The sequence below is a fragment of the Danio rerio genome, chromosome 9, assembly GCF_052040795.2.
Source record: "Danio rerio strain M-AB ecotype USA chromosome 9, GRCz13ab, whole genome shotgun sequence".
In the NCBI taxonomy this organism is placed as follows: domain Eukaryota; kingdom Metazoa; phylum Chordata; class Actinopteri; order Cypriniformes; family Danionidae; genus Danio; species Danio rerio.
The window spans coordinates 13,629,068-13,655,301 of record NC_141029.1 but is presented as its reverse complement, the minus strand read 5'-3'; the positions used below and the strand labels follow the sequence as shown (position 1 = coordinate 13,655,301).

At 35.7% G+C, this 26,234-nt stretch overlaps 2 protein-coding genes across 2 annotated transcripts in view; one reads left to right on the top strand and one right to left on the bottom strand.

Moving 5' to 3' along the window:
* LOC141376079 (uncharacterized) overlaps positions 1-26,234 on the top strand; it is a 996,984-nt gene that overhangs the window by 270,303 nt on the left and 700,447 nt on the right. The gene's annotated exons all lie outside the window — the stretch shown is intronic.
* Positions 1-26,234, bottom strand: part of bmpr2b (bone morphogenetic protein receptor type 2b) — a 169,540-nt gene that overhangs the window by 74,422 nt on the left and 68,884 nt on the right. Inside the window, 2 exon segments of the mRNA NM_001039807.1 lie at positions 14,232-14,405; positions 16,720-16,908. Coding sequence (NP_001034896.1) covers positions 14,232-14,405; positions 16,720-16,908 — 363 coding nt within the window.

The following is a 26,234-nucleotide window of genomic DNA, read 5'->3' as shown; positions in this document are numbered from 1 at the left end:
AAGTGTAAATAAATCGAATGAGAGTTTACAAAGCTTTCTTTCCATTCACATCTACTGTAACAATACAACAAAACAAGTTTTATTTATCATTTTATGTTGGACAAAAACGAAAGCAAGATCTTTCCAGAACTCGATCCGCATGAAAATCTTTACATTTGTTTAATCTTTAAGATTTACATTTGAAGGCTTTTCCACGCTGAATACCATTTCTTCACAGGGCAATGAGAAAATAGTTGGAATCAACTCATTTGTACATCACTCGTGTGGCTATAATCTGCCAGTTGTTTATATAAAGGTGCTATCATGCAGCATGTTTTAATTTGAGTTTTTTATATTGAAGGTCATTAACTTGCATTAGTGAGTGAGCAAGAGAGTAAATGACTGAATGGAAAATGTTGCTACTATATAATCCACAAGCAAAGCTGCTGTGATTCTGTATGTTTACAATGTTTATTTTGAAACTGACAGTCATTAAAGGAGCTTTTCCTCTGCATGGTACGGTTTATTACTGCTAACATTTGGGGGCTTTCCACTGTATTTCACACCTAGTACCTTGTACTTTTTTTAGTACAACCTAAAGTTTCTAAGCAAGCCGAAACATGTACCAAAACATGGTACTGAACACCAATTGGTCTAAGAGAATCATCACTACAAGGGACATTGGATTTGTGACACGAAACCAAACCTGCTATATTGAAATACTGTAGCAGCAGCTAATGCTGTATTATTGGTTCGCATGACTGAACCATTTTTATATTACGCATTAAAAGACTATAAAAGATAATGGCTAACCCAGGCTCATTCAAATTACGTACCGTAATATTTCCGGAAGGCGCCAAATATGTCCCAGGTTTTTTGCAGTTTTTTGCTTTCGCAAATCCACTAGAGGCTGCTGTGTACACTTTTTCAGATCTCAAATTTCTCTCGCAAGTGCCATTCGCGCCTGCTGTTCTCACGTAAATCCACCAGAAGCTGCTGTGGACTGACTGACTGACTGACTGACAGACTGACCGGCTGATCACCCAACGTATCCCCTTCCCTATTGAAGTCTGAAAGTGTTTTAAAAAGCACAGATTGAACCGCACACCCACTTCCCTAAACCCAACCGACAATGTTTTCAAAAGCAATTGAGAAAAATAAAAGTACTCGTGCCAGCCTGACTTTTACCAAATTTTCAGATTTTACCATATTCTCACCCTGTTATTTATTTGTTTGTTTTATTTTTTGCCTTTTGTTTTTGTCATACTGGCTTTCTGGACTCGAACATCATCATCACGTTCAACTCCTCACTGCGTCTCAAATCCTTCATTGTACGTGACGAGCCACTGAACAAACTGGTAACAGTTGAAAAGACGTCCACATGGAGGTAAGCGGCCAGCTGGTAATCACGAAAAAGAACGACATCATACCACCCTGTAGCGTTCGTTTAAAAGACGAAATGGAGCCGTACGTTCCTCTGAAAATGTATTTAGAAAGTAATGTATTTAAGGCTACAATTTCAGATTGAGCCTATGTTGGAAATCAATAAGCATCAAGTTCAGTAGAAGAGGTTCAAACATCCCTCTTGCTTGTAGCCTAAGTGCGGATTCAATGAAAATCTGGATGGGACGATTTAGAATGAAAACAATGATACCACGGATGTAGAAAAGCGCAACAACTATAGTGATAATCTCACCCTCTTTATGCAATACTTAATTGCAGTTAAAATGCAAACTAAGTTCAGTAGAACTGAAGTGAGTGAAGCTGTGTTGAACCATACCATTACGCTCATTGGAAAAGTAGCATAACTACAATTGTGAGTAAATGAGTTAAGGCACTTTGCCACTGCATGGTACAGCATGGATTCAGTAAAGCTCACTTTTTGGGGCTCCACTTTGTTCTGTACCTAGTGCTTTTCTCAGGGTAACCTCACGTGAGGTTCCAAGCAAGGCAGACCATTGCAGTTACACACTGCTGATCGCTTTTAAAAAGGGGTGTCAAACTCAGTTCCTGGAGGGCCGCAGCCCTGCGCAGTTTAGTTCCAACCCTAATGAGCTCTGTGCAGAGCTGCGGCCCTCCAGGAACTAAGTTTGACACCCCTGGCCCAAGAGAATCATTAATACCAGCAACCAGATTTTCGACACCAGACACCAAACCAGCTACAATTAAATAGTCAGTAGGAGCCACTTGTCAAGAACTCCATTTCATCTGTAGCATCCATTGCCTCTGGTTTGTCGGTTGGTTTCCTTTGCGTTTATGGTGATGGCATGGCAGTATAGGCAATGCAACTATAGAGGTACTCCCACCCACCTCAATTGGTACTAAGCTGCAGTGGAAGTGCAAAACTGTGCCGTGCTGTGCCAAACCATACCATAAGAATAACATACATACCATACAGTGGGTCAGTAAGTGAGTGAGTAGGTGAGTGAGTGAGTGAGTAGGTGAGTGAGTGAGTGAGTGAGTGAGTAGGTGAGTGATTGAGTGAGTGAGTGAGTGAGTGAGTGAGTGAGTGAGTGAGTAGGTGAGTGAGTGAGTGAGTGAGTAGATGAGTGAGTTAGTGAGTGAGTGAGTAGGTGAGTGAGTGAGTGAGTGAGTGAGTAGGTGAGTGAGTGAGTGAGTGAGTGAGTAGGTGAGTGAGTGAGTGAGTGAGTAGGTGAGTGAGTGAGTGAGTGAGTGAGTGAGTGAGTGAGTGAGTAGGTGAGTTAGTGAGTGAGTGAGTAGTTGAGTGAGTGAGTGAGTAAGTGAGTGAGTGAGTGAGTGAGTGAGTGAGTGAGTAGGTGAGTGAGTGAGTGAGTAGTTGAGTGAGTGAGTGAGTGAGTGAGTAAGTGAGTGAGTGAGTGAGTGAGTAGGTGAGTGAGTGAGTTAGTGAGTAGATGAGTGAGTTAGTGAGTGAGTGAGTAGGTGAGTGAGTGAGTGAGTGAGTGAGTAGGTGAGTGAGTGAGTGAGTGAGTGAGTAGGTGAGTGAGTGAGTGAGTGAGTAGGTGAGTGAGTGAGTGAGTGAGTGAGTGAGTGAGTAGGTGAGTTAGTGAGTGAGTGAGTAGGTGAGTGAGTGAGTGAGTGAGTAGGTGAGTGAGTGAGTGAGTGAGTGAGTGAGTGAGTGAGTGAGTGAGTAGGTGAGTTAGTGAGTGAGTGAGTAGTTGAGTGAGTGAGTGAGTGAGTAAGTGAGTGAGTGAGTGAGTGAGTGAGTGAGTAGGTGAGTGAGTGAGTGAGTGAGTGAGTGAGTGAGTGAGTAGGTGAGTGAGTGAGTGAGTAGGTGAGTGAGTGAGTGAGTGAGTAGGTGAGTGAGTGAGTGAGTGAGTAGGTGAGTGAGTGAGTGAGTGAGTGAGTAGGTGAGTGAGTGAGTGAGTGAGTAGGTGAGTTAGTGAGTGAGTGAGTAGTTGAGTGAGTGAGTGAGTGAGTAAGTGAGTGAGTGAGTGAGTGAGTGAGTGAGTGAGTAGGTGAGTGAGTGAGTGAGTAGTTGAGTGAGTGAGTGAGTGAGTGAGTGAGTAAGTGAGTGAGTGAGTGAGTGAGTAGGTGAATGAGTGAGTGAGTGAGTGAGTAGGTGAGTGAGTGAGTGAGTGAGTGAGTGAGTAGGTGAGTGAGTGAGTGAGTAGGTGAGTGAGTGAGTGAGTGAGTGAGTAAGTGAGTGAGTGAGTGAGTGAGTAGGTGAGTGAGTGAGTGAGTGGGTGAATTAGTGAGTGACTGCTCTCCAGTCCACTTTTAGACACACACTCATGAATTTCCCTTTCCTTCTTCCCTCGGGAGAATCCTTGCCTCCATTTTGAAGTTCGTTCCAGTTGGTCAAGTGAACAACAGGGGAAATTAAACATGGACATGCCTACCATTCCTTGATTTTTTACCAAGGTAACTAGTCTGCTTCATATGTCCTCTCCAGCACCTACAGTATACTGTATGCCCCAGAAAGCAACACAATTTGGACATCAAAACAGTGTAGTTTCCAAGTGCTCAAGGGTTTAGGGCAGGACTGTCCCAACTCGGTCTTGGAGGGCTGGTGTCCTGCAGAATTTAGTTTCAACACTAATCAAACACTACTGACCAGCTAATCAAGCTCTTACTAGATAAACTAGAAACTACCTGACAGGTGTATTAAGGTAAGTTTTGAGCTAAACTCAGAAGGACATCGCCCCTCTAGAATTGAGTTTGGACACCCCTGGTTTAGTACATTCCTTTTAAACCCATTCAGATGTTCCGCCAGTAGTGGACACTTGTGTGACATAATCAATGACATACATCTGAGTGAACGACATGGAGGGAGGTTAGCGAGTGGAGTGCATAAAAAATTGGACAGGAATGCAACCAGCAAATGTTGCTTTTATCTATTAACTGTTCAATCAAAGGTGGCTATAATATGGCATGATAACATTTAGTATTTTATAATAATGGTCATTAACAATACATAGCACATTTCATACATAAAATGTAGTGAATGTGCTTATTGGAATATATATAAAATAAAGCAACCCACAAACCAACAGAAAATTGGGAAGCTAATATTCTAAAATAGCAACTTGCAAATCTGCAAACCACAACATGCAAATATTGACCTAACCCATCAAAAAAGAGCTCAGTAAAAGCTTTCACACCAACAGAAATGTATTTCCTCTCTGCTTGTGTGGAAGTCTGCACTGTAAATTACATACTGTATTGCACATAACTCTTATGGTAAAAACAGCTCAGCCCAGTGACCCACAGAGATAGTTGGAGTGAACTGTGTTGATGTCAGACAGCTGGGCATTCAGCAGGTGTGCACATCCTCAAAAACACACACTCAAGAATATAAACACTCCTCTGTGATGCAGCAGAACCGCATGCTTCATGATACTCACAGTTTACACACCATGCGTGCATTTGCAGAATGACTGTGTTTTCCACCTTCTGCTCTTGTTAGCGAAACAAAAGAAACTGTGCCACCCTAATCTTCCCAAAACTGTCAGATTTAAAAGGTTGTAAAGCTTGTGGCATTCAAAAGAGATTCTCCTTTTTGGAACGCAACACTTACGCACACAATTACCATCATTCCCAGGAAGACATTCTTCGAACAGAGAACGTCTGCTACTCTATAGGATTAAAAGTGAAATAATTCCTTCTGTCACAGCCTTTGGTTCTGGTATGGCATCCTCCTTCTGTTGAAAAATCCTGCTTTAAGAGTGTGTTTTTGTTGTTCTGCCATTTTCTAAGAGCTGAAAAGCTGCCATAAATTAGTAGGAAAAAAAGAAACAAATGAGTCACCACTGCAGCTCTCCAAAATAAATGGAGACGTAGAGAGAGTGCGGTGAGGGAACATTTCCAAATCTGCACTTCACTTATCTATTAAATAATAATAAATAAAAAAAAACAAGGAATAGCACATCCGGTGCCGGGAACTGTGTGTTGGAGGGGCAAAAATATTGGTAAATGGATTGCATAACAAGTGAAGGTGTCAGCTGCTTCACACTCAACACACCAGTAACATATATTTTTAACTTTGTTTACAATGACAAAAGTTGTTAAATGTCATGGTTATGACTATTAAATGTGGTTTACGAGGACATGCCTCTTGTCCATATAATTCAAAACACTTACAAATCTAAAGAAACAGTCTTTTGACGTTCAAAATTTGCCACAGGTCTGCTGTGAGGATTGGACTTAGGGGTGGGGATAGGGGTACAGCTATATAATAGGCTGTTTTTACAGTCTAAAATACAATATACCTCAGGAAAGTCTTTATAAGTTACATACATAAGTGCAACCCAAGCTCATTTTGAAAACGTAACTCTATATACATTTCTGGAGAGAACCAAATACATCCAAGTAGCTACTTTTTTGCAGTTTTTGTTTTTGCGGATTCACCAGAAGCCGTTGTGTATGTTTTTCAGATCTAAAATTTCTCTCGTGAGTGACAGTCCTGCCTGATCTTCAAGCGTAAATCCATCATAGGCCACTGTTGACTGACTGATTTACTGACTGAATGACTGACTGGCTGACCAATCGACTAACCCACCGTCTTTCATAAAACCCAGCCGATAGTGTTTTCAAAAGCCCTGATTGACCTATCTTTTAAATTCTGTATTTGTCTTTCCCACTTTCTGGAACCGTTCTTCACCGAACTCAAACTCCATCATCATGGTCCACTCCTCTCTGCGTCTCAGGTCTGCCAAATGTACACCCACCGACGAGCTAACTAGACAAACTGGTAGCAGCGGGAAAGCCATCCATATTGAGGTAAGCAGGCAGCTGGTAGGCGTGAAAAGAAGTCATACCGCCACGTAGCGTTTGTTTTAAAAATGAAAAACGTTTTTTAAATGATCTCCAGAATTATATATAGGGCTACGTTTTCAGAATGAACCTATGTTATTTAAGTGTGTGTGTACGTGTGTTATGGCTGCACAATATATAGTTAAAAACATTGATATCACAATGTGTGTATGCTTCAATAGTCAAATCAAAAGATTAGATTATTTATTAAAGAATAAAAGATAAAGAAAAAATTTAAATATTATTATTTTAAAACAAATTTATACAATGATGATCATGATATTATATGTTTGATTATTCAATGTCTGTACTTGAATACTGTTAAACTGTCCAGAAAACCATAAAAAGCTTGTTCTTTGTTGTATGTTCTAAGTGTGTTCTAAGTTGTCTGTTGTATTTTTCTAAGAAAACATATTTTTAAAGTTAAACTTTTTTGACCAGATGTTGATAACATCCAAAGAAACGCATATATGCAAAGAAAATGAGTCGAATTAGTTTACAAATGAAGTTATGTGTAATAAAAGTGAAATGACGCAGGGGAAAAGTATTGAATACATGAGGAAAGGGAGTGTACAAAGACATGGAAAGCCCAGGCAGCAGCTGAAATCTTTCAGTAGTTATTCAGCAATCCTCTGCTTTTTGTCATTGTAATAAATATTAGTTGCTTCAGTCCAACATCTACATCAACAAGATGATGAAGATGAAACCAGGGTGGGGATTTCAGCAAGACGATGCAAAACACAGCCAATATCACTCTCAAATGCTTTCAGAGAAAGATATCAAGATGTAAAATGGCCCAGCCAATCTCCTGGCTTGAAGACATTAGAAAACACAAACTAAAGATCAGATTTGATAGACGAGACCCACAGAACCATCAAGAATTTTACACTGTCTTTAAGCTGCCATCACCAAAAACCCATTAAATACATTTAAGTAGGTCAGTACTTTCTTCTTTTGTCATTCTATTGTTATTAAAAATAAAAAAAAATTATATATTTTGTTTTGTTATATTTTTATGTTTTTATTGTTTGGGTTTTGACCAAAATCTGGTTCAATTCTATGTCAACAGCTCAAGAATAATTTTCCCAGAAAAAAATATCCCCCCACTGTATATATGCTTGTAATTTATTATAATTTACACAAACACCTCATACAAAGACTTTGTTCCAATCTTATCTTAATGAATTAAATGTTTCCATCAAGAGCTACATTTCAACTTTATTCATTTCAACTTTATTTACAATTCAACTGATATATGTCAGAATATATATTAGAGAGAAACAAAATATCGCAACGCCAGATTTTTACAATATCGTACAGCCCTAGTGTGTGTAGACAGCGTCCATCAATGCAAGTGTCTGTGCGAGTGCTACATTTTGCACTAGGCTGCAGAATCTGTTCGCATGTGCTGTCGATAATGTCAGTCTGGTGTCTGCTGGCATGTCTGTGGACAGCGGCGAGAGACAGCTGCGCCGGATGGGGTTTGGATACAGATCATGCCCCTGATGTGCACCCTGCTGTTATACAGTGTAACCGACAAAAAAGGAGGACTTGACCAGCTCTGTGGCAGCAATGAGGGGACAAACGGTCCAGAGCCAAAAGACGCACGCAGATGTGCGCACGTATTCTGCCCGACAACATCTGAAAGCAGAAAGGCGATTGGATGACGCAGATTCTTTAGTTCTCAAACCCGGTGGCCTCTTCCCGCAGGCATGGCGCCAAACGGCGGGCCCCCCTATCACGCATTAATACATTCGACCTCTCATTTTGTCTTTCGAGACAGATTAATTCGAATGTTGTTGTGCAAAGTTCATTTCCAGGGTCGTGCCTTCAAAGTTTCAACATGCATTCATTAACGACGGGCTTTAAGGAGTCTAAAACCCTTTATTTTTCCATTCCTCCCCAAATCGAATGTGCTTCTTCGCTTGAGAAGTTGTGCTTAAGCAGAGAAAGAGAAAAAGAGGCAAAAAAATGCACTGAAAGAGGTGTAATAAGCGAAGCAGCATGCAAATAACTCACTCTCACAAAGTCTGACAGCCATTGATTTTTTTCTCTTGTATTTCACTCCATTTTTCGCTGTATTGTTTGATTGCGTTTGCGGTGTGACTCATTTCTATCCTTTTAGCAGGGCCATCCGGCACTTCTTTAGATACACTCTCAAAGGCGACACAAAAGGAGAAAAAGAACTGAGAGAGCGAGCAGGAGAATGAGAGGAGGGCACAAAGAATGAAGTAAAGCCATGCTTTTTGTCCTGAGGTGAGGCATTAGACAGCTCTTGCAGAGTGAGGATGGGAAATGAACGCTTGTGTGGGTTAGCAGAAAGCAGCACTGCATCTGGGCAGGACTCTAGTAGCTAGTCATACAGTATTTATGAACCAGTGAAACTGAAAGGAGGAGCAAACGGGAAACTCTTACAGTAGTTTAAAAAAAGCTATCTGGTCTCCCATAAAGAGCACTAAGCTTGTGCTCAACAATCAAGTGGAAACATGGATCAGCATATCAGTGCCGAACATGAATTGGTTTGTTGGCCAAAAATAAAATAAAATAAAATAAAATAAAATAAAATAAAATAAAATAAAATAAAATAAAATAAAATAAAATTAAATTAAATAAAATAAAATAAAATAAAATAAAACAAAATTAAATTAAATTAAAAATTTAATTAAATAAAATTAAATAAAAAAATGAAAAATGAAATGAAATGAAATGAAATTAAATTAAATTAAATTAAATTACATAATTTTTTGTCACAATCACCAGTAATCGAGCAGTTGCATATAGCAGGAGAACTCAAATCTATCATGGAACTGGACTTTAAATCCCATCATGCACCTCACACACACACCAAATCCAGTTCTCTCCCTAATTGCACACACACAGCTGGAAACAAATCATAGACTGATTACCTGGAAGCCAGAGAGAGCTCGCGCTGAGGAGAGCTCTCAGTAAGGGACCGTCGGAAAAGTGCTTATTTTTTTCAGGGATTTTTTTCCAAAAAACAAAACCAACTTAACCCCGCTGAGAAAGTTGAATCTATTCTTCTCTAAGTTCACCAGCCACTTACTTGCATGTATTTGTGGAGTAACTGGTGAATTTACATGCTGAATCCTGCGTGTTCTGCTTTTATGAATGAGGCAAACGCACGGTCACAAGTAAACATGGCGACAACCATCTCACGTTGTAGATCAAAATCACTTACTAGTTTATGTGGTAAAACTGGTAAAACTTAAAATAACTTAAAATAACTGGTAAAATTTCTGTTTGAAATTATATCTCATTAAGATTATTTTTCTTACCCAATTCACAAATAGTTTAAAACTTGTTTTAAGCAAACAATCACTTAATTTTGAGATTTTTTTTTTTTTAGAAAACACGACATAACTTCTTATGCTATTACATGTGTCTAGTATGTATCTTAATTTAAAAATATTTAGATATTTGGATTGAAAACAGTACAAAACTACTTAGTTTTTTATTTTATTATTTTATTATTATAACAGTTTAGGGATGAGCTTTTTTGAATCAACAGTTGGAAATGAATGCATTTCTTTTTTTATCCGATTCATCGATCAATTGTAAAAATAATCATATATTATAATATAATATTATTAAAATAATCGTTAGTTGCAGCCCTACTTCCGATAAAATGTGTGTTTTGTAAAATCAGCATTATTTAAGTGGTTAAGTTCAATTTAATAAGTCTAATAAAATTACTTTATACAATTTAATAAAATAATATACTATTATTGCAAAGAATTTTCAGTTTTGGTTTCCGTTTTTAGCTAATTACATCCAGAGATTTTTCAGTGTCTGATTTTTCAGCCAAGTGCTTTCATTTTGGTGCATCCCTAGTTTTTGTTTACAACAAAAAATGCTACAATGTGTAAACTTGAAGCTAACTTTAAGACTTGCTTTGTTTATTTGAATCGGTGAATATTTAACCAGAGACTCACTCACACTGAATCATTTGACTTATTAAATCGTAAACTGGAGATCTGCTCTGACTGAATCATTTGAGTTGTTTACTAGGAAACAGATGCAGTTGGTTGAGTTTATTTCACAAATACATTGTTCAGTGAAATGTTTTCAGGTCAAGCGAAAATAATCAAATCATTCACAAATTGGACAGCAGATAGCACCTTTGAGTGTTCAAATAACGTTATAGCCAACTACCTTAATGAAATGTAGCAAAGTAAACTGTACAACACTTTGCTTCGAAATGTAATGAAGTAAAAGTTTCCCAATATAGAAATACATCAATTTAGACCTTTAAACCATCAAACCATCTTTTATTTAGCTAAACCGCACTTTTGAAGCAACGGAAGCTTAATAAATAATCAAATTTTAGTTATTTTAAATATTATTAAAATACAAAGTCTAAGTATGTTATAATATGGGCTAAATATTCAATGTATAGCTGCTTTGTGGTTAAATAATGATATCTAGTAACCTACGAAGTTCACTCAATTCTTTAAACCTCATTGTTATGATGTTGTTAACCAAACTAGTGCTAATTCTAAAAGCTACAGATAAGAGGTGCTTACAGACACACGTATGCTGAATGGAAATGCATATGAATACTAAAGAGAACTGGTGGGCATTCATTTTAAAAAGCCATGACCTCGTGGACGAGAGGCCGCTGACCTTCCATCGACCGAGCAGAAGTCAATACTGCCATTAGACTATCGAGTTTTCTTATCCAACATTCCAGAGCACAGTCGATACAGTAGTTAGTAGAAGAGAATCGAACAGAAAAACCATGCAGGGTGATTTATACAATCAGTTACACCAGAATAGCTCTTCATCCCATAATGCACCACAGTCTTTATCTGCGGAGATGTGCTAAATGCAGTTAGCATTAATGTGTTTCTCAACACTAAAATCATACTCACCCACACATAGGTACTCTAATGTTAGTAATTGAGTATGTAACTGCCGGTTGCTCTAGTGCAAGTTAATTTTAGCTAGTGTTCTCTGCCTACTGTTAATACTGCAGTAATTAAACTGGCTCCCACTTACTTTAAAGCAGCCGAAATGAGCTGATATATGACAGCCATTACAGAGATGTTGCTATTCACTTTACAAGATCGTTTACCAAAAATGTTAATGTGCTGTTAATTACATGTATGTAGATATACGTGAGGTATTGGTCTATAGTCACGAACACTTTAAAATACACTGAGTAACTATGTAGCATTCATACTTTTAAACTAAAGAATATTCAGATCTTTGTCTTTCAGTGGACTTTATACTGTAAAAAAATATAAATATATATCAATCAGGGCTGAGATATTGATTGAAAATGTGATTGTTGCAGACCTATTGGTCCTTAACACTTAATAAGGTTCCATTTGTTTACATTAGTTTCAAAAATGATGATCAAACCAACTTGTAAAGCATTTATTAATCTTAAGTCATATTGATTTATTGGTTAATGCTAAATACCTCATTAAAATCAACAGGTGTAACTATTTTAATGCAGCTAATAACGAGAAAAGTGGCTACTTCCTTAAGTCTAACTTTAATGTATTCAAATTAATTGAATAATTTACTGTCAATATACATTTAAAATGTAAAGCCGGTGATTTGTTTTCTTAAATACAACATAAAATATATGAGTTTTGGCTAAAATCATGGTTTTTGCTGATTTATAAAATGCATGTCAGCAGATTTCAGAAATTAAAATCTGTTTTACTTCATAAGACCTCAAGGTACAGATGGGTATCGTTAATGTTTTAACGGTATTACTACTTTTATCGATACCACTTATAGGTTTGGTATATTAACAGTTCTCTTATCAGTGCTTTTTCTGGTCCAAAACAAATTGAACAGAATTGACAACACTTTAGTTTATTATTAAGTTTTTTATGTAAAATAAAGCAAAACCAATAACTGTAAAACAAATAAATACAATTTTTCCTATAAAAGACTGTACAATGGTTTGAAGGAAAATGTTTTTAACCTTTTTTCTTCTAGTGAAAAATCAACAAAAATCAACAAAGTCGGGATCTTTCTTGGTTATTTGTGCTCCCTGCAGTACCCTCTTTTAGTTGTAAAAAGGCAGTTAAATAATCAGATAATGTTTATGATTTTTCATTAACACATTTACATCAATGAGTTGAAGGTTTTTTGGGAGTTAACAATGTAAAAATAAGCTGTTTTTATTATAATTTCTTAATAAAAATTAGTTTTAGATTTATTTAGGCTACCGCAGAAAACAATACTATGTAACCGAAAGAGTGTGTTTATTAAACTATTAATATCATACTAATTTAGAGAGACCTTATGTGATTGACTGCTAGCATAACAATGTGGATGATGTACCTTTAACTAGGCAGCTGAAAACATTTCATTTGTCTTTCTGTGGTTAAATTACTTTTATAAGATGCTTAGCCAGATTGCTTGCGTTTCCGCTTATACATGAAAACAACTTGTTGCGTTTGTTGCAACGGGCATTGTCGCTGTCCACTCGGGAAATACAACCCGTTTAGTTCTCTCCACCACTCGGCAAGCTTACGAGGTGTGTGTACGCACGCGAGTCTGTGTCGCAAGCTATGTGTGTGCGCTTAGCACAAGCCTCCACTGAGTGCGGGCGCACAGCCGAGAACTGTGAAGGCTTTTATACTTGACGTGCTCGCCGTTGTACTATTGGGCAAAAACACAAGCTTTTCTCATGTGAGATTGGCAACTGTGCAGACGAATATCAAACATGGTAAATTAGAAAACTTTGGTCAGTTAAATTATGCTACTGTAAGTAATGTTTATTCAGCAATAATTCTCCAGTACCAAAAGCAGAACCATTAACATCAGAACTTATCAATCCTTCTGTATTTTCTAATATAACACAGATTCCAATAAAGTACCGAGTTTTAGTACCCATCCCTAGTACTCTATTATCAGAATTATTGAGTACTCATTTTGGAGTTTTTTTTTTTTCGTTTGTAAGCCATTGACTTGCATTTTACGAATAATCAAGAACATCAATAGCATTTTTTGTGTTCAAAAGACATCTAATAGACAAAAACAAACAAAGCTAAAATTGAGCTATAAGTCAAAATTTAATAAGTCTAAAAATAGACTAGTCATTAAATATTAGACAGATCTTAGCAGGCACAGGAAGTCAGATTGACATCATATCTTAACGTCGTGGGATGTTGCATTTTGTTTGGAAATGAAAATCCGACATCTATGTAAAGGCAGACATCAACGTACAATGTCCAACCTAAAATTAACCAAATATCAACGTCTAATGATGTTACAGCTTGACATTGTTTGGACATTACCACTATGACGTATATCAGACTTTGAATTTTGGTTGCCATACCTGATGAATAAATGTCAGTATTTGACGTCAACATGACATTTTAGATGTTGGCTCAATGTTGGATTTTGGTCATTTTCCAACACAACCTAAATAAACTAAATATCAACGTCGTTATTGGGTATCAAAATAACGTTATACTTAGAGCCTGGCTAGACATTGGATTTTAGTCATCTGACGTCACAACCTAAATCTAACCTAACATTAATATCTTATGACGTCTGCCTGCTGGGATTGGACAGACTTCACATGTGTAGTCATTCTTTCCTGTCTGTTTGCTGACTAGTCTCCATTTAGGCTTTTCTTAGACGTCTATTAGATCTTCGCTGACAGACCAAATTAAAGACGTCTATGTTTAGACGTCTATTAGAAGTCTTTTAAACATAAAAGTGCTTTGTGGGCTCTTTTTTGTTTAACTGAAGAAAAAATAAACATCTACACCTGCATCTAGCATAACATGAGAGTGAGTACATTTTATATTAATAAATTTTGGTAAACCTAAAATGTGTAAACGAATGACATCACAACATGCTGATACAAGAACATTACAGAGCTTGATTTGTGCTGAGATTGTTGACAATGGATCCTGCAAGACCAGTTTTCCTCCGTCACAGAAATCTAATACGGGCGTTGACTCTCAGACAGGGACATGGGGCTTTCAGATGAAGTCTAGAGATGCTGCGTTTGTAGGACTTACGGTTGGCAGTGCTGGTGGGACTGGGCACCCAGTTCTCTGTGAAGTTGACGTTGCACATGTTGGTGCTGCAGCAGCAGAATCTGTAGGTGCCATTCTGGATCTGCGATGGCGTTGTGGTAACCACGCAACGGTCGTCATGGCAGTCCTGCTGGTCACCAATGTAAGTCCAACAGCCTGCGATGAAAAGATGCAGATGGTGGAGTGAAACACTGAGATACAAACTGGAGTTTCTTAACAATGAGTAGAGATGATTATATTATATTATATTATATTATATTATATTATATTATATTATATTATATTATATTATATTATATTATATTAATTATTTTGCATTATATTATATTATATTATATTTTATTATATTATATTAATTATTTTGCATTATATTATATTATATTATATTATATTAATTATTTTGCATTATATTATATTATATTATATTATATTATATTATATTATATTATATTATATTATATTATATTATATTATATTATATTATATTAATTATTTTGCATTATATTATATTATATTATATTATACTAAATTATATTAATTATTTTGCATTATATTATATTATATTATATTAATTATTTTGCATTATATTATATTATATTATATTAATTATTTTGCATTATATTATATTATATTATATTATATTATATTATATTATATTATATTAAATTATATTAATTATTTTGCATTATATTATATTATATTATATTATATTATATTATATTATATTATATTATATTATATTAATTATTTTGCATTATACTATATTATATTATATTATATTATATTATATTTTGATCTTAATGTCTATAAAACTATTAATATTAACATCATATATATCATTTTTACCATTTTATATTGTTTTATTTTGCAATAAAATGTTTATATTCATGAACATTTTATACCAACTCAGCGTTTAATCCTTTTTTATTAAAGAAGCCTAAAATAATATTAATCTCATGTCCATTCAATCATTGTAAGATTAAATTGTGTAAAATAATATGATTATTTAAATGACAATAAACTGATATTAATCTCATGTCCATTCAATCATTGTAAGATTAAATTGTGTAAAATAATATGATTATTTAAATGACAATAAACTGATGACAACTTTCTATAATTTATAATAAGCTAAATTGTTTTATTAAGGCATGCACTGCCATTAAATGTTATATATTTTAGCTTGCATTACATTTTTAAGTTATGTCTGAACTCACCATTTTTTAATTCAAATTTTAAATATTGTTTTCAATAACACTGTAAATAACTATCTATTATAACTAGTTATGAGATTATTAATAAATTGTTAGTTAATGGGTTATAAATGACTTGTTAAATAAAATGTAATAGTTTGTTTATTATTTATAACTTTGCCTTATAGATAGCCAATAGATAACTTACAAGCTGTTAGTTAATAAGTTATAAATGACTTTTTAACTGTATTTTAATCATTTATACCTATACCTAATAAATTAGTAATAGATCATGAACAAACTGTTAGTAAATTACTTACTCAAGACTTGTTAATTCTAAAGTTGCAACTATTCTTAACTGTTAGTAAATGAGGAATAGTTGCAACTTTAGAATAACGTCCCAATAACATACATAAGCTAATAACTAACACTTACCTAATATATTAACTCACCATTTACAGATCAGTTGTTCATATTTGTTAGCCATCTACTAATACCATTGAAACTTTGTAGAACAGCAAATGGATGAAACAAATTTAAGCTACAGAAATTTTGTGTGATATTTAAAATATAACATTTTAGTACCTTAACCTTGTTCCACTCATAGGTTTTTCTGTTTGTTGTATTTTACCAAAGAAACTTAGATTAGTCAGCACTATGCCAAATCGGGAGGTTGTCTATCAAAATAACTTACGATAACGGTCCAAAAATGTGTACACCCAAATTTATATTTTATAGAAAAATATTAAATACTAATTTAAAAAAGAAAAAAAAAGAAAAAAAAGTTTAAAAATTTTTAGGTTCTAATTCTTTTTTTTTTTTTTAACAATATTTGCTTGAATTTAATTGTAATTTCTTTCAAATCCTAAATATGTTTGGCGACTAAAATATTATATATATATAATAAATATTAAAAAAGTTTAATAAAAAAGTTTAATAAATCTGTTTTGCTTAAATGCACCAAAATACATTGCCTATATTTACTGAAAATGGATACAAATATTCATTTTCAAAATGAGCTGTACTCAATTAGGATGAGTATATTCAAAAGTAACTTTTTTCATTACACTGAATCCAAAGTTTGAAAATAATTTTTTTGGCAAACTAGCATTTAGTTACTATTTGTTGGTCATATTCTGAATAAACATGAGAAAAAATAACGAGCAACTTTCATTTTTAGCTGAACCATCCCTTTAAGAGCAACAGTGAAAAGTCAACAGAAGGACGTCTAAGGTATATATGCCGAGGTTTGCGTGTGTATTGGAGTTGATTCTGACCTTGTTTGACCAGACGGATCTCTCCGTCATGTGTTTTCTCCCAGAGGCCGTAGCAGCGGCTGCTCTTGCTGCACAGGATGGTGTTATTTTCTCTGGTGATGTGCCAGTCACCTGCCACACTCTGCTCATCCACCTGCTGGTGCTGGTCATTAAAAGCACACTCCCGCTCGCGCTCTTCACTCTGAGCAGCTGCCGACACACAAAATGAGAAGAAGAAATGAGATTATTAACAACATATTCCTGGAAGGCCTACGTAAACACTGCAGAAAAGCAAACTCAGCATTATTCACACAAGTCCCTTTAAGGCGAGTCAGCTGTAAATGTAGCCATCTTGAAAACACTCCCAGGTGGCTATTTTTTTATTTTATGGATCTTACTGTAAACCATTCATCCATGTATGTTTCATTCATTTTAAAAGAAAATGCCACTTGACTGGACTAAACTGGCTGGATTTTCAGGCCTGCAGGTCAGGTTCATTTGCCTTAATTTTTAAGTCATCAACTGATGTACACAACCAAGTCCCTATTTATTTATTTTTTTTTTTACTCAGATGTACATCACAATGTCTAAGAAAAGGCTCACTGCTGTTTCCGTTTCACTGAAATCTTAATGGGATAAAACATATAGAAAATTCATAGACAGTCATTCATTTCTATAGTCTATATTTGGGGTATTCTTAGATGTCTTATCACATGACTTATGAAGCGTTTAACAGTCATCTTAATTTTAAATACTTAAAAGTTTTTAACACTTAAATTTTTAAAACAACATATGAACATTTACAGACATTGATGTGTGTGTTAAATCATCTTTGCATATAATTATACAAGTTACAATTAAATGCAAGGTGTTTGTAATGCAGCGTCAATGGGGTTAAGAGTAAATTTGACGTTCTCTGCCTGCCGTCATCAGTCTCACACTATTTTCCCCTTTTTCTGAAAGTCTTGATAACACCATTGTTTTGTTTTTATTTTGTTATTTCAGCAAATAGGAAGATAAAAAATATTTGTTGTACTGGCCCATTCGCTGCGCACTAAGTTTACCCAACTATGATGACTTCCGGTGCTGAGAAACCCAGAAATGGGAAAAGGGTCTATTAGATATTCACAGACAGCCTAACTTAAAGTTGTCTAGGTTTAGAGGTCTATTACATGTCTATGTTTTAGACATAAAAATGCTTGGTGGATTCTTGATTGTTTAACTGAAGAAGAAAAAAACATCTACACCTTCATCTTGTATAAGCTGTGCTACATTTTATATGAATAATGTTTGGTTTACTATTGTTTAAAACTAGTATAAATTAAAACTTTTTTACTAAGGATGCACTGATTTGGAAATTTTGGCCGATATTGATAAATGATAACCACAACTGGTTAACCACTCAATAACCAATATATAGTCAGATAAATAATTATTCTTGATATGTATATTTATGAGACTGATTACAAAAAGAAAAGACAAACAAATACAGTTCATGCTGCACATTTTTACAAATTTATTTTTTTTGCAATACTGTACACTGCCTGACACAAGTCTTGTTGTCGATCCCAGTTGTAAGAGCAACAAAATAGTAACTTGACTCCTAGTTGATCATTTGGAAAAGTGGCAGGAGGTACATTTTTCAGATGAATCATCTGGTTAACTGTATCCCAATCATTACAAAGACCTACTGGAACCAGCATGTATCCAAGATTCTCACAGAAAGCAGTCAAGCTTGGTGAAGGAAAAATCATGATTTGGGGTTACATTCAGTATGGGACATGCGAGAGATCTGCAGAGTGATTGGCAGCATCAACATGCTGAGGTATCAAGACATTTGTGGTGGCCATTGTATTTTAAACCACAGGAGAGGGCAAAATCTTCAGCAGGATAACGCTCCTTCTCATACTTAAGCCTTCACATTAAAGTTCCTGAACGCAAAGAAGGTCAAGGTGCTCCAAGATTGGTGCCCGGTCACCAGACATGAACATTATTGAGCATGTCTGGGGTAAGATGGAGGAGGCATTGAAGATGAATCCAAAAAATCTTGATGAACTCTGGGAGTCCTGCAAGAACGATTTATTTGCCATTCCAGATGACTTTATTAATAAGTTATTTGAGTCATTGCAGAGATGTATGGATGCAGTCCTCCAAGCTCATGGGAGTCATGCACAATATTAATTCTTTTTCCACTGCACCATGACTTTATATTCTATACATTATTTTGTCTAAGCAAAGTCAGACCTTACTATACTAATTAAATAATTAAAAATCAAGGCATGAACATGTTTTATTTTGGTAAAATAAGCCTAACCTAAAGGCCTTTACCTTTTATATAAGCCACTTCTGATACCAAATGATCAACTACAAGTCAAGTTAATATTTGTTGTTCCTAAAACTTGGATAGGTGACAAGACTTTTGTCAGGTAGTGTATGCTATTTTTTTTCTTTTTCAAGTTTTTCAACGTTTTTCTTTCATCCATTCGATTAAAGTTAAAATTTCAAATTCTACAAGTACTTTATCTCACTAAACACCCCCCCATCCAAAAACTAATTACTGAACAAGTATCTCCACATATTTCTCCAGATATCAAGCAGACATTATTCAACAATTATTTTCAGTGCACTACATTCCTCTTTAACCCAGATTTCTCTCCACAGCCAACAACATAGGATGCCGATTGGATCAGCATAAGATGTATTTCAGCCCTACCAAATGATTTCCTGCCTCAAGGAAGTTGAAGAGTTCATTCTCCGCAGAGGATAATTAGGTTGAATGTGGGCACGTACTTCTGATCAATAGCTAAACCTTGATTAATCGGACACGCCACGAGGGGTTGTGTGTGTGTGTGTGTGTGTGTGGGGGTACCTAAAACAATCCCCTTGCTTTATACTATGAGCGAAACAACAGAACACCTGGGGCCTCCTGCGCACCTGCTGCTCCTCTGTCCAAGCATAATGCACACCAAACTCCATTACAAAGCTTCCTGTAAGTCACTGTCATGACAACACTGGATAGGAGGGGCGCCGAGCGTACGTGCAGAAAACCAACCTTTTTGAGCGCTGCCGCGTATTTAGAGAACACAAAACCGTGATGACTGATAAGGGCCCTAGCCAACGGGACTGCCCTCATTTCCATGAGCCTAGCCAGCAGGGCTGAATTCTGCTGTCGGCTGATCGCAATCACCGCCGCAGCTGGCCCGCGCTCACCCCAACTGTATCCAATGAATTAATCCTCTCTCTCACTCTCTTGCCGCACTGTCATGCAAATCTCCAGGCCAGTGTCTGAGTTACCGAGAGGGAAAAAAAAAAATCATAATGCCACTCGTTTAACAGGCTTGGTGAAGTCATGGCTCTGGACTATTGTATTCGAGGCGTTCAGACAAGTGAGCAGGGAGGGGAAAAAGCCCCCTGGTAGCATCATCACCGGTATCCGCGTGCCATCAGAGTCCAGGCAGGGAGAATTGCTGCTGTATGTCCCTGGGGGAGGCTTTTGTCTGCTCCCCTACAGGAGCGAAGCCTGAAACGGCTGCACCGGTTTGTATCCGGCCACACACACCAGCAAGTGGTAGCGTAAGCCCAGATGAATGTGTCCTGAGCGTAGCCGCGGATGCCTGACTCTGCAGGACTCCTCATTATACCGAGCAATCCTTAAACGAAAACCAGGGCTGCTGGACTCGAGAAAGAGGCGCAAAGCGGTCCCTCAGTGGCTAGAAGAGGGGGGAAAAATTGTCTCAGCTTGGCTTGCCCCTCTTCAAGACAAAACACAGAGCTCCACTGGGGGCCATAAAGGACCGCTGATGGTTCAGAGATTCCTTCCAATTACAGGGGTGAAAATTGAGGATCCCCTCCACCCTCCATGTCTCTGCTGATGGTAATGAGGGCATGAGGGCTGAGCCAGATGGATAACGCTCACATCCTCTTCCTCTGCACTGAGCTTGTGCTTGCGCACTTACAAGAGTGTGACTGGGGGTGTAATATCACATTGGTGTCATTTGTGGATTTAGGGCCCCGTCTTTGTTTTGGAGTCAGTGAGACAGGTCATTAGGCGCGACAGTTTCCTGTAATTTGTGTGAGAAACTGTGAGCCTTGAACACAACACAGAGGTGGAAGGGAACATGAGCGACCAATCAAAGAGCAGCACACGCCAATGTAAAACATTGGAGCATTTACTTGATGGCTCCAAAGCAAAGCTTTAGAGTTTGGGGAAAACAGCAGGGTATGAAACCTTATAGCCAATCACAGAGACCAAACCTTTGTTTATTAGTTTGTTAAGTAGCTCTCTCAAATGTTTCTTTTAAAAAATCAAAGGAGGCTGCTCTTCTTTTAAAGCCAGCCCATGTTTCTATTGACTTACGAGTGAATGATGTTGATGGCTGTAGTGTATAAAGGGGCACAAAACATTTCTAATGCATTATGGATTATGTTCAGATATTTTGCCCATTTTAGAAATAAATTACACAGTTGTGGGCTCAAATTGAACACATCAGAAATGTTTAATAATAGTAGTATTATTAATAATAATAATAATAATAATAATAATATTTCCATTCTTTTATTTATTTTATTTTTTTGGTTGGGGGTGGGGGGGGTGGAGGGTCTCCTCATCCACCATAAGTATGCAGCATCCACCTTGATGACCTCATGGCAGCCATATTGCACCAGACCACACACCATACACCAGCCGATTGGCGGAGAAGAGTGATGAAGCCAATTATGACAAGGAGGTGGTTAGGAGACCATGATGGTCAGAGGCCAGTGGGAAAATTTGACCAGGATGCCAGGTTAGACCTCTACTCAGTTTCAAAGGACAACCTGGGTTTTTTAAACAACCGCAGAAAGTTGGGACCTCGGTTTAACGTCTCATTCGAAAGACAGTGCTCACTGAGTAGTATAGAGTCCCTTTAACAACAATGGGGCATTAGGACCCACACAGACCGCAGGTTGAGGGCCCCTTGCTGGTCCCACTAACACCACTTCCGGCAGCAACCTAGCTTTCCCATGTGGTCTCCCATCCAGGTACTGACCAGGATGCTTACTGACCACCTTAGCTTCAGTGGGCGATCATGTAAGAGTTGCAGACAGCTAGCTGCCAGTTTAGTCATACTTTGATATCAGTGTAAGAGCATCACAATTCATGAAAATAAATTAGTAGTACAATTAAAAATGACAAATATCATTTGTCTGTTTAAAGTAATAGAGTATTATTTTGAATTCAATTATGAAAATATAATGTGAAAATGTATTTATAAAGGTATAAGGGTTATTTCTGTACCTGATACAGAATCTTATTTCTAAAATGTAAAATAAATGAAAACACAACCTATGGGCAATGTTTTTTTTTTTTTTTTTACAGTGTACTGTTTTTAAGATCAATACCCAATCAACAATTCATAGCTTCCCTTTTTTGAAACTTGTAACATTGATGTTAGCAAGGACACAGCACTGCAGTTTTGTTCATTTATTTGAACATAAACATTCCATTACTATTCTGACAGCAGAAGACAGAATGAAATTTAATTTTGTTGTTGGGTGTTTGTGTATTTGTCTTAACGGTAAAGGTAATCTACATAGAAATACATAAAATAATCATTAAAGATGCTGCAGTGCTGCATCAACACAACATATTTCTGAAAGATATCTAATACTGATCTTCTTTGTCTTTTGTTGTACAGTACATGGCTTTCTCCGTCTAAAAGCTACTGTTTAAGTCACCAATGTGGCAAATGTGCCAATAAATGAGATCAATACATGCAAACAATAAGTTTATTAATGCATAATAATAATGCTTAAAATTAATATTGGCCAAGTGTTTATTTCTGTTCATCGCTCTCATCATGCTATTGTTCAGTTCACTGTTGTAAGATTATGCCAAGAAGGGACCGAAATAAATAAAAACGGTAAGTTTAATATTCCATAATGTTACTGCTACTCATTAATATATGTGAAAACCACTGATTCTCTTTATCTACATGCTACTGTTTAAATCAGTGTGCTAAATGTGTCAGGAAAGAAAAGCAACTTTATATATATATATATATATATATATATATACATTTTAAGGTCTAATTTAATAGCCCCTTTAACTAGGTTAATTAGGTTAACTAGGCAGGTCAGGGTAATCATGCAGTGATTGTATAATGATGGTTTGTTCTGTAGACTATCACAAAAAAATATATAGCTTAAGCCTTTAAATGTCACTTTAAGCTGTATAGAAGTGTCTTTAAAAATATCTAGTAAACTATTATTTACTGTCACGGCAAAGATCAAATCCATTATTAAAGATGAGTTATTAAAACTATAATGTTTAGAAATGTGTTGAAAAAATCTTCTATCCGTTAAACAGAAATTGGGGGAAAAAATAAACGCGCCTAATAATTTTGGGGGGATAATAATTCTGACTTAATCTGTATGTCTTTCTCTATCGAGAAGCTACTATATGAGTTAAAGGCTTGATTTTTTTCTTTCTGCTTCTGCACGATTCCCACACCCACTCACTAGAGGTCTGCAGATTTAGACTTTTGCAAAGCCAAAGCAGTCAGCGTGAAGTACACACTGTGTGAACAGTAAGGGCTCCATACTTGGCCACACATCACCGATTTCCTTTCCTCTAAACATTACAATAATGACAGAATAGTGAACTGATGGCTTTCATTTCAGTCCTAGCCATCTCTCGCTTGCAGCAAACAAACAGTAGGAGAGGACAGGCTAAATCTGAGATCATCACAGAAGGACTTTCGTTCCACACTGTAAAAAACAACCTATAGAATCTACTCAATAAAACTGAGGTAAGAATTTGCACTTACTTTGTTTGGTAAGATTATAAACTATATATTTATATAAAGAATACCTCAATTTAACAGCTCTGACAAACTGCAAAAAATTAGGTACGGTCTACCTAATATTTTACATTAGATTACATAAATTATTACTTATAATAATTGAGTAACATTAACTCTATGTTAGTAAGCAACAGTCCATCTACTAATTTACTATTATTAATTATTACCCAATAAGAATAATCAAAAAAAATTTTTTCATTAAAGGTTGAATTTACTTAAAAATTGTCAGAAGCAGGAGATTGCATCAATTGCCCTTTTATTGAAAAAACATTTTTTAAAAACATTTTCAAAATGTAATAAAAAAATGCAAGTACAAAAAAATGCAAGTACAAAAAAGGTAAGTTTTTACCAAAAAGTACGTACAAAACACCTTAGCATGAATTTCAAAAAAAAAACATTACATAAAGCATTAAACATTCCATATTATGTTTTCCACCCATCTGAACACATTCCAAAATTAAAACTTCAGTGTTTAGATACGTGTGCAACACTTGCAACACAAATGAAAGGAGTCACTAAAATGAGAATAAAAAAAATACAAAAAAAAACTAAATGAAAAAAATCTCCTTTACCTCAACAGAATGCCAACATTTCACCAACTTTTTTTTTTAAACCAAAACAAAAAATGCTCTTAGATTCAATTTTTAGGAAAATACAACTTCATATAACTTGCATTGCATGCAACTTCTTAAACATTTTGAAAAACATTTGAAAAAACACTAATTAGGTACAAGTGCATTAAATTTCCCCCAACACAACTTCATAAAACATTTTACAAAATTGTAATTGGAACACAATACTATTTACATATAGAACAGTGTCTTTACTGGATGAAGCCAGCTCATTCCATTAGCTTACACCTGAGGCTTTGGATCTTTTTTAGAAGCTTCATTCCATCAAGTTCCAAAAACAGTTTCTGGAACACTTCAAAAGTGTACTTGAGGTTTTTGGGATATTGAAGGTTGAGTGCATAGATAAGTCCCATCAATAATGTGCATGCTGTGGTTATGTTCCCACAACCGTTCAGCACTCTGCTGCCCTCTATGATGACACACACATCCACTGGGTCCACCTCAGCTGTGGGGTTTTTAATCACTACCAATTTCATTATGTGATTTGTGTGGCCTTCAAGTTCATTCTCCTGTTAAAAAGAAAAAAAAAAGCATTTTTCAGCACTGAACTGAACTAAATCATCGAGAGCATGTTTTAAACAAAGCAAAAGGCCGTCGCTTGGAGCATTCGCTGTTAAATCATTAGCAATGATTGTATTATCCACAGTACTACAGCCGTAAAAATAGTGATCACGTTTAACTAATCCTGCGTTGAGAGAGGTTAGGACCGCCTACCTCATTAACATATGGACACAGAAATAAATAAATGTAGAAATTCAGAAATAAATGTAAAAATAAATAAATATAGAAATACAAATAAATGTAGAAATAAACGTAGCATAACACAAATGGTACCAAAATAGCTAAATAAAAAATAACACTTTAACACAAAATTATTAATTTATGTATTTCTACATTTATTTATTTCAGCATTGAATTAATTTATTTATAAATACATTTATCTATTTATACATTTATTTATTTATGTATTTCTACATGCATTTATTTATTAATTTATGTATTTTTACATTTATTTATTTCTACATTTATTCATTTATTTATTTATACTTAGGTAATTTCTGGTCCTCCATATCCGTCCTCATGAACCTTTGTGAAATGTAACCCAAACATTAGAGCACTTTCTGTTAGCCAATGCCTTAGCGCAGATGTGTTCGCAGATAATTACATTCCAAATGTAATTATTCCCACATTACATGGGGGTGAGTAAATTATCGTGACATTTTTTTTTTTATGAATGTGGAGTAATTCTTTAAGCACAATGTTCAATAAGGAAAATTAAACTATGTGTAATCATTTGAATACCTTAAAACTAGGGCTACACGATTTTGAGAAAAAAACCTAATTGCGGTTTTTCTGATAAATATTGTGATTGCAATGCGATTTTCAAATTTGAAGATGCTGGTATAGATCAGTAGTGTTTCCTCTGGATCTGGCCACAGGATGTCGATTTTACATTTAGCACACTTTTGCTTCACGTCGTTCTTCGCGAATCAAAAATAAGTTCAAACAGCTGAAGCATTCACACAAGCGAAGCGTATATCATGTTCTTCTCGAGTGCCATTAAAGATTCATTCAACATGAATGAATCATTTGAGAACGACCATTACCTCAAGTTCAAACACTGGAGTGGAGTAGCTTCACTGTTTATAAATTTCAGACATTGACAATGATGAAAACTACTATAATTAAGTGATATAGATTTATTCACATTAGCAGGTGCGAGTACTGGGCAATTAAAATTTAAATGCTAATTTGACTGACCACAAATTCTAAAATGTGAATCTGTCACTGTGGTGTCGACAACAAAGAGAAGCGCGCAGATTATAATCTTCTGGTTGATTTTAACGTTGCACAACTTAACATTTGCATTCAATATATCAACAAGTTAAATAAAACTTACCTGTAATTCAATTGCCGTCCCACCACGTTGGCAATGACATGGAAAATGGCGACCCCGCGATTCCCTCCTGGATGTTGACGCATGCGCAATTTGCGGTACCAAAGCAAATATTTAAGAGTATACTTTACTCATTTTTTAAGTGTTGCATTTTTTTACTGTTAA